The sequence below is a fragment of the Solanum verrucosum genome, unplaced genomic scaffold (genome assembly GCF_900185275.1).
Source record: "Solanum verrucosum unplaced genomic scaffold, falcon-dt-bn FXZP01000277.1, whole genome shotgun sequence".
Classification (NCBI taxonomy): Eukaryota; Viridiplantae; Streptophyta; class Magnoliopsida; order Solanales; family Solanaceae; genus Solanum; species Solanum verrucosum.
Genome location: NW_026019945.1, coordinates 995,070 through 1,005,152, shown reverse-complemented (window position 1 = coordinate 1,005,152; position 10,083 = coordinate 995,070). Strand labels below are relative to the sequence as shown.

The 10,083-nt window shown below is 32.4% G+C and overlaps 2 protein-coding genes across 2 annotated transcripts; one reads left to right on the top strand and one right to left on the bottom strand.

Annotated features, from left to right (window-relative positions):
* Positions 1-1,118: 1,118 nt before the first annotated feature.
* On the top strand, positions 1,119-4,580 carry LOC125807414 (nuclear transcription factor Y subunit B-9-like). The gene is made up of 3 exons (XM_049487128.1): positions 1,119-1,140; positions 3,906-4,401; positions 4,484-4,580. The coding sequence occupies exons 1-3, from the start codon at positions 1,119-1,121 to the stop codon at positions 4,578-4,580; spliced, it is 615 nt and encodes a 204-aa protein (XP_049343085.1).
* A 525-nt stretch (positions 4,581-5,105) lies between these two features.
* Positions 5,106-9,806, bottom strand: LOC125840003 (nicotinamide/nicotinic acid mononucleotide adenylyltransferase). Its single transcript, XM_049518986.1, has 10 exons — positions 9,646-9,806; positions 8,741-8,825; positions 8,131-8,204; positions 7,748-7,833; positions 7,318-7,401; positions 7,015-7,099; positions 5,866-5,945; positions 5,698-5,799; positions 5,441-5,499; positions 5,106-5,349 (listed from the first exon to the last, which is right to left on the bottom strand). Exons 1-10 carry the CDS (start codon positions 9,650-9,652, stop codon positions 5,256-5,258), a joined length of 756 nt encoding a protein of 251 aa, XP_049374943.1. The 5' UTR covers positions 9,653-9,806; the 3' UTR covers positions 5,106-5,255.
* Between the last annotated feature and the right edge of the window lie 277 nt (positions 9,807-10,083).

Below are 10,083 nucleotides of genomic sequence, written 5' to 3'. Positions count from 1 at the left end.
CATGCCGAACGTAACAAATTAAAGAACACCAAAAGAAATATCAAAAAAGTAAAAGTGGGGTATGATTAAAAATAAATAAATAAAATAAAATAAAATTGTCCGAGTGAAAGAAAAAGTTGTTAATAAGAGATTATATAAACTTAAGTACTGAGTAACAACTGAAATCATACCACTCAAAAATAAAAAGACTAAAATAAGTTGAAACTACCTAAGTTAAGAAAATGAGTAAATTAAAAAACATCAAAGGAACATCGAAAAAGTGAAAGTGGGGTATGATTAAAAATAAATAAATTAAATTAAATTAAAATAAAATAAAATTATCCAGGTGGAAGAAAAAGTTGTTAATAAGAGATTATATAAACTTAAGCACTGAGTAACAACTGAAACCACACCACTCAAAAATAAAGACTAAAATAAATTGAAAATACTTAAGTTAAGAAAATGAGTAAATTAAAGAACACCAAAAGAACATCGAAAAAGTGAAAGTGGGGTATGATTAAAAATAAATAAATTAAATTAAATTAAAATAAAATAAAATTGTCCAGGTATGGAAGAAAAAGTTGTATATAAGAGATTATATAAACCTAAGTACTGAGTAACAACTAAAACCACACCACTCAAAAATAAAAAGACTAAAATAAATTGAAAATACCTAAGTTAAGAAAATGAGTAAATTAAAGAACACCAAAAGAACATCAAAAAAGTGAAAGTGGTGTATGATTAAAAATAAATTAAATTAAAATAAAATTGTCCATGTAGAAGAAAAAGTTGTTGATAAGAGATTATATAAACTTAAGTACTGAGTAACAACTGAAATCACACCACTCAAAAATAAAAAGACTAAAATAAATTGAAAATACCTAAGTTAAGAAAATGAGTAAATTAAAGAACACCAAAAGAACATCGAAAAAGTGAAAGTGGGGTATTATTAAAAATAAAGAAATTAAATTAAATTAAATTAAAATAAAATAAAATTGTCCAGGTGGTAGAAAAAGTTGTTAATAAGGGATTATATAAACTTAAGTAATGAGTAACAACTGAAACCACACCACTCACAAATAAAAAGACTAAAATAGATTGAAAATACCTAAGTTGAGAAAATGAGTGGGAGGAAAAACATGAATCATGCTCCAACTTCAGGTAATTTTTTCACTCTTTTCTTCTATCGTGAATTTATGTTTCAAAAAAATTGAATGTCTCGTGTGTGATTAGATCGATCGATGAGACTACATAAAAAATTTGCGGTGTTATTGTTGTTGATTTGCCTAAACACTTCATTTTCTTGTTTTCTACGATTCAAGGTCTGACTTGGTAAATTTATTTACATGACCAAAAAAATGTTGAATTTTGTATGTGTTCTGTGTATATCACTTCTCAATTTTTTATAATCATTTCACTTTTTTCCTACTAGATTTTATCTTTGCAAAAATTTAATGTCTTACCAATGTATCACCTGCAAATCAAATCACGACTTAATTTTAAAAAAAAAAATGATAATGATTGTGGTTTCATCTTTTCTCTTCTTTTTTTTCCGACCTAAACCACTTAATTTTCTTGTTTTCTTCTTCAAGTTCAGATAATTTTTTCACTCTTTCCTTCGATCATGAATTTATGTTCTAAAAAAACTGAATGTCTCATATGTGATTAGATCGATCGATGAGACTAAATAAACTATTAACAGTGTTGGTGTTGTTGTTGTTGTTTTGCCTTAACACTTCATTTTCTTGTTTTCTACGATTTAAGGTTTAATTAACTTGATAATTTTGTTTCCATGACCAAGAGAAAAGGTTGAATTTGGTTTGTGTTGTGTGCATATTCATTTTTCAAAATTTTATAATCTATTCATCTTTTTCTTATTTGATTTTTTTTTTTTAATTTAATGTCTTATGAATGTATCGACCTGCATATCAAATCTGAGTTAATTTTTTTTAAAAGATGATAATGATTGTGGTTGCTTTTTTTTCTCTTTCTTTTCGGCCTAAACCACTTAATTTTCTTGTTTTCTGCCCTAATAAATTTTGGATTGATAATTCTATATGATTTAATTCTTATTTTTTTATAAAAAAAAAACAAAGTGAGAAGGGAAAAAAAAGGAAGAAGGTTGAATTTTGTATATGTTGTGTTGATCATATATCAAAAAATTCTTCTTTCTTTTTTCTAACAAATTTTACTTTACAAAAATTTAGTGTATCATCTAGATCATGAGTAAATGAAAAATTTATTACCGTCAAGCGGTTGAACGCTTCTTTCTTTTTTACTAACTATGATTTTCGTTGCTATTTTTTTTTCTCCTCTTATTTTGGGTCAAAACAACTTAATTTTCTTGTTTTTTGCCATTAATAAATTTTTGAGTCCTATATTTACATGGTCAAGAAAACAAAAAGAAAAAAAAGTTTGAATTCTAAATTTACCGTGTGTTTGATCATATATCAATTATTTCTTCTCTTTTTATTTTGTGAATTTTACCTTTTCAAAAACTTAATATCTATCAATGGGATCGATCATACCACTAACCAGATTATGAGTAAATAAATAAAACCAACTATGATTGTCATTTATTTATTTACTGCGTCTAAACCACTAAATTTTCTTCTATTCTACTGCTAAAAAATTTCTTATTGATAATTTAGTATGTGTTGATTATTATACCAAATTCTTGTGATTTGTTAACATTTTTTCTCATGAATTTACCTTTCAAAAATTGAAAGTTTTGTAATTTCTAAACCACAATTAAAAAAATTGTTTCATCAACAATATTCTCAAAACGTGTGTTCATCTCTTTCTTTTTTTGGGCTTTGAAGTACCACAAGATTCATGTTTTCTACAGTAACGTTTTATTTCTTTTATTTTATGATTTTTTAAAAAAATTTGTTTGTATCCTTGGGAAGCTTATTAAAGTCTTTGTTTCAGTTACTTTTTTTCGTCTTTTTCTTACAAAAACAAACAAAAAAAAAAGCCTCTTAAACATGAAAGACTAAATTTTTGGCATTACTGGGAGCATCACTCCAAATAGGCCCAACAATATGTAATTTAAGTTTAGCAGGAACTTCAACGTGGCTTGGGACACCGGATGAAATTTTTTTTAGCATCACATAATTCTTGAAAAAAAAGATAAAAAGCAAATGAGAAAGAAACGGAGAAAACTAAATTCTATATATTATCACTGATCAGCCTTTTAATTTAGCATATTGATGTTTATATTGATTTTAGTTTTGTGCTATGTTAATTTATTAATCGATATTCTTTTTCGTACTTTATTAACATAAATGTGATGATATTTAAATTGATTTTATCTCCGTACTATAATAATTTACATTATCGAGATTCTTTTTTGTACTTTATTATATTTAAATTGAAATTAATTCCGAACTAAATTAACGTATTCGGTCGGAATTTTTGGTAGTACTTTTATTACTTATATGATCTAAGATTCTTGCTTCATGTCAACGATCACGTTTCAAATTATCTATACAAGCACAACAATAAAAATCAAAAGGCGCGTGTACACTTGCTTGAAGATAGCGCGTGAACCAATCAATTTAACGATTTACGAGAATTTTTTTAAAAACTCAATTGATATCACGCGCTATCTTCAGGCAAGTGTACACACGCTTCTTAAATATATTTTTTTTCATTTTTTAATCTTAAATACTAATCTAGAGCAAATATCTCATTATATACTTCATGTCCAAAAATTAATTATGTCCTTCTACCATTTTAATACTCATATTGATTGAGTCATATATGATCCAATTAACATTTTCCTTTATCTTAAGCTCATATATAGCAAAAATCTTGTAATCAATAAATGTCTTAATTAAACATAGTTTAAGTGTTTATGTTTACGACACTTTAATATTTCATATTACTATAAGCTTATAGACACTTATTTTTTGGTATGTAAGGTGCAAACGACACCAACGTCAACACAGAGGTGGATCAGCTAGCTCAGCGTCTATTGAAAGTGCAGCTCCCCATGGCGAATGTGACGAGAATCATGCGTGGTATTCTTCCAACGAACGCGAAAATCAACGATGGATCGAAAGAGTCTGTCCAAAAATTAGGGAGCTACTACATCAATCGTATCACAAAAAAAGCTAAGGAACGTTGCAATAGGGAGCAACGAAAGACTGTGACAGCTGAGGATATTCTTTGGGCCATGAACAAAATGGGCCTAACTAACCATGCTGGGCTTTTAGCCCAATACCTCAACAGGTATCGTGAATATAATCAAGTGAGTTGTTTCAACGTACGCAAGCCCAATTGGGAATTAACTCTCACGTCACTCGCTGCACCACATCCAATTTTGCCTATTGAACCCATCCCGGGTTATCCGTACCCGTATTTTCCACCAAATGTGCTGTTTTATGATCCTGTTACTGCTGCCTTGGTAACTTCCAGGTAAATGAGTGACTTTGAAAATGAATGATCTTGAATAAATAATGTTAAACACGAATTGATTTTACCGCCTCTAAATTTACAGGGACTTTGAGATGGCGGTGGGGAACGATGGTAGTCCTTCTGAGTCATCTTCTTCAACTGTTGCGCCTGCTTATCCATTTGGACAGTGGAGGCAGTAGACTGATGATGTGAACAAGCAGGTGGCGTAGCGTTGCGAAAATAATAATGTTTTAAGTATGTTATATCGTTTGAACTCTATCTGGAGTAACAGTATGTTTCAGTTTCTTGTTTGTGTAATCAAGTTTGTATGTGTTTTTAAGTTTCCTTGTTAACAACTCTATGTTTATGTACTAATAAGCCACCTGTGTTTTATCCTTGTTAAAAACTTTATGTTCTGTACTAGTAAGCTACCTGTGTTTTGTGTAATAAATATGTGTGTGTTTATAATTTCCTTGTGTTTGTTGTATGATGCTAATAGTCTCACTTTCTTCTTCTTGTGAAAAGAATTGAGCTATGGTTGTTCAGGACTTTTCTTAAATGTTGTCGTACCTGTATTTGATCCTCAAAAATGCACTATTACATTTTTGGGAGATCCGTTGTCATGCATCTAGTGAGACATTTTGAAGAGTCCTAGCAACCATAGCAAGCGAGTAGGCAATCATGGTTTATTTATAACCACAGAACAACAACAACAACATATCTAGTGAAGTCCCAAGTGGACGCTTCATATATAGATGCACTTTTAGTGAAATCTTGGGGGTTTTTTGTGTTCTTAATCACATGAAGCAGGATATGTACTTGCACTTATTTTACAAAAAAAAAAAAAAAAGTTACAATTGGACTCAGTTGTTGGATCATTGCCCTCTATAAAGATTGTGTTGTTTGATATAATCAATTACTTCATCGGCTGTCAAGTATTTCACTGATAACCCTTTTGAGATGCAGTCCCTGACATGAGAATGAAAAGTTAGCTTGTCCACCATTTTTATCCAAGATTCATTGCATGTCATTCTAGCTAGTCAGATTGATGATTTTTTACCTTAGTCCCGTTGAACTGATTCCATTTGGTACTACTTCATCCACGACTCGGATATTCTTCTGCAATTTTACATTAGTACACTGTATATTACACGTCTCTTCGACAAATAAAAGAGGATGGGAAGTGTGAAGCTGTCGAATAATTTTGGCATGCTAACATTTCAATAATGTTTACTACTACTAGTGACGCTGTACAACAGTCAATCATCTGAAATGAGAGAACAAGGGACTAGGATATGGAGTTCTTAATGAAGTTACCTTATATTCATTCAAAATTTCATCACCGGTGATGATTTTTTCAACATCCTGGCCATCTCTTCGGACACAAACCAAGCCGAAGTCTCTACATATGGCCCTGACCTAGAAAATCAACATATGAACATATTGCATAACTATAGTGCAACGTGAAGGAGGTATTTCACTTACCTGCTCAGGTATCCAAACACCAGGTGTGCTGAAAGATTCTAGCAGATCAGAACCACATACTAGCATAGCCATGAGGTCATCTGCGAGAAAAATAACCAGTGTTTAGAACTTGAATGGAACTTCGTAATCTACAAAGCTTTAAAACAATTTCACTTGGATAGATAATACAAATTTAAAATGTTAACCAATTATTCCCTCCCTTACAGATAGAATGGCATGTTCACTTTTGCACAGTTTCTTAGGGTTGCATAGTGACCAAGTAATAAGTAGTTACTACCTAGTTACTAGTTTATTAGGTAGTAACTAACATGCACATTGATTTACGGTAAGTGGGACAAGTAGGGTGATGGACTACGGTTGCTCAATTGACCTGTAAAGTAGGAGTTATTGAATTTGCAATCATAGTATATAATAAGTGAAAATATTCAATTCTACAAACTGAACATCAAATTGAAAGAATCGAATGGAGAATATGACATCCAATTTGAAGCTGAGAATTGATCTTTCTTTTTTTAAAAAAAAAAAAGAAACTGAGAAAGTAGAAACTGAGAAAGTACACATCAGTACACAATAAAGATACCTCCACAAGAGAAATGAACTGCACAGTGATCTATTAACTAATCGCTCAGAGATTTAGACAATGATGAAACTAGGCTTCAATACCTAACTTTCTTCTCTTTCCAGTTTGGTTCACTTTCATTCATTTTCTAATATTTGTGGGAAAATAGTTTCTTCCTACTTTTCCTTCAACTATAAGTTAGTAACAGCCAAAATATATATACTAAGCATGCAACTACCCCTAGGTTTTTAACATTATCGCCAGTTAACCTGCTGCTACATTAGTCTTTGTTCCCTCGCTTAAATCAACTACCAAGTCTAACACCATCCAAGGGGAATAATTGCGAGCTAGAACTTGGAGATGAAACCCACCAGTTCGCGGGCAAAGGAAGATCTGCAGAGGTGAGAGGAGGGAGGTTGGAAGGGGTAAATGAAATTTTCTTTCACTAAAGCCATAGGAATGAAAGAATCTTTATCACAAAGAAATAAAATGGTTTCGGGAAGATTGCAAGTTTCTTATTAATCATTGGCCATAAATTCCTATCAACACTATTCCAACACAGATCAACTTAAGGCAGATGTGGATCTTACCGGTGGATGTCAAACTTCCACCACTGATAGCAGTTTTTATTCTGGAGAGAACTGTCAATGTTCGTTGATAGCTATCCTGACTTGCCTGCACAAAAAATTCAAGAAAAATCATTGACAGGATTAAGGAAAGTTAGTTTATCCCAGACAGCAGCAATGGTGTAAATACATCAAATATGAAACTAGGCTATGCAATCATACCAAGTAGGACCTTATTACTCACACTGAAAAGGGAGATTTTGGGGATATTTTTTTTGGGAGGGGAGGAGGAGGAGGAGAAAGAGATGAATAGATAGATAGAGAGACCTCCCAGGTATCTGTCATAACAAATTCTGAGCTTTTGCAGGCTAACTGGCACATTGCAACACGATGCTCCGCAGATATAAGATTCTGCAAAAATGAGGAGCAAATAAATTAGGAAGATCTTTTTCTGCGTGTCAGTAACATCGACACAAGATATAAAGCATGTTCAATTTCTTATAATAATATATATTTGACCAGTATAAATGATAAAGAAAGTAAGAAACAAAACCTCATGACTAAGAACAGGATGCGCTAGTATAAAGAAATTTCAGGTCCCAGACCAGAAACAACATAGACTAAGATTCATAATGCAAAATGAAATGGATCAGAAGAAAGTGATTATATAGCAAAGCTAGTTGTACGTGTTTTCTTTTAATTACCCTTTCCAATTACACATTTTTAGCAGCTGCAGTGCTGGAGATATGCTAAATACCTTCTTCTTATATGCATCATTTACAGGTGACATGTAACCTCCAATCACACAAATTCCTTCTGAAGTCAATGCATCTCTTGCCAACTCTGAATTAATATCGCCAAAAGTTTAGCAACATCCAATAAACAGATTAAATGAATTTCATATTCTAACAACATATTAACTCTGAGCAGCTTATGTGCTGGAGGACTTAAGACTATACATGGCTTGTTGCTTTCATCTAAATAGAAGAAAAATATGGAAGATTCTTCTCTTTGGCACACACGCAAATACACCTCCTTCAGTCCCACAACCCTCCCTCCCTCCCCTAATAGAGAATAAAGGGATAAAAAGAAGAAAAAAGCTCAGCGGGGGAAACGTAGTAGAGGTTGGATAGTACTTACCAAAACAGCGCAAGTGCATATAAGTTGGAGGATTGAAACTTCCTGTTGATACAAGAACTGCATATGTCCTTTTCCTAGTAAGAAGAGAGAGAGAGTTAGCAAGTATCTACAGCAGAGATCGAATCAGAGGAAGAAGGGTAAAGAATAAATAATATAATAAAATCCATAATAAAGCTAACTACGTTGGCAAGTATGTATATTCAGGTCTTGCTTTTTTTCACTTTTTTATTTATGCCTTTCAATATACCACGGAAGTATTACAACACTAATTCAGTTGTGAGAGTCTTCACATTGGAAAATAGACTTGGAAACCACTCAACTTTGCTTCCTTGTAATAAGCTTGTCCATTATGGTGATTGACATATGCCCCTTCCCAGCATAAATAACAGTACATTTAAAAAAAAAATGAAAGTGAAAACTACCATTTCGGAAGCTTAAAATCAGATCCTGTCATAAACAAGCACAATTCATGACAATTGTAAATTGGCAGCTCTAAAGAATGAAAGGCAAATGGGCATTATAAAACAAGTGAGCCAACCATGAATCAAAGGCTAGTCCACACTAAAAACTAATGTAGAAAGGCTAGTCCAAGATCACATACTAAACTTACCTCCTTTCAGGACTTAGTTGCCCCTCCATATGTTTTATTAAATCCAAAGACAACTTATCCAGCGGTAAAGCAATATCGGTCTTACCTATGAATTTAAACAGAATGGTTAGCAAGAAAACAACTGGTCGGTTCGGTTTAGAGCAGAATCAACAACCAAAAATGCGGACTCACATCTGCTAGCCATAGCACATACTTTACAGCAGCAACAACAAACATACCCAGTGTGGTCCCACATAGTGAGGTCTGGGAAGGGTGTGATGTACGCAAACATTACCCTTACCTTAGATGTAGATAGGTTATATTCAATAGATCATCGGCTCATGGAAAAACAGTCCAAAGTACTCGTGAAAAAAGGCAACGGAAGTGAAAGCATAATAAAACAAAATCTATGATAATCAAACTACAAAAAACAACCTATAACAATAGCAATAGAATGACAAGAAACTACATGAACAATACTATGACTACTAGTATGAGCGGATAGCAAGACAAAGCACTACTAACTTAAATTGTGTCTTCCATAACCTCCTATCTCTAAAGTCATGTCTTCGTTAAGCTGACACTGCACCAAGTACTTTCTAACCACCTCTTCCCAATCCAGTCTCCATTCATGCTTTTCCTTTTGCTAATCAGTGAATGAAAACTCACTTTATACTGAAATCAACCTTTTTTACCACGAATACTGAAATTAATTTTAAATAAAAGCTAATACGAATATTGATGGCTTAAATTAAATCACTGCCTCTAACATGGTAAAGGAGCAATCTTTTACATGAATATCACCATTCTCTATTCCACTATCCTATAATTTCTTAATCGCACACTTTTTACCAAAAAAAACTCAAAATTGGAAACATCAATCAATTAAAGGAGAATAATTATAGACAAGTAAATTGAGTACTTACTAGACATGTTGCTGGTGAAGAGTATTTTCCACGGCGACTGCTTCTGAGGATATAAATAACCACGACGAATATGGCCTGCGTGTAAAATAGGCTGGGAACTTTCTAGTTGCTCCGCCGGTCGCCGGGTCACTGGTCGCCGGTCAGCCGTTGAGACGTGGAGAAGGGACGGCACATGGGACTAAAATAAAAGAGAATATTAGAAAGGATAAATTGGTCCAAGTGTAATTATTTTTATTGAAAAAATAGGATAAAACAATTTTTACAAAAATAAATAAATTTGAAGGCATGTTTGTGAAATTATCCCTAAATTTAAAGGTTAGAGATTGATGAATATCTCAATATAGAAATTAAAAGGGCTCAAAAAAAGCAAACCAAAAGAGAAAGTTTTTCTTTTCTCCTTCTTATTTTTAAAAACAATAATAACATATACTCAAAAAT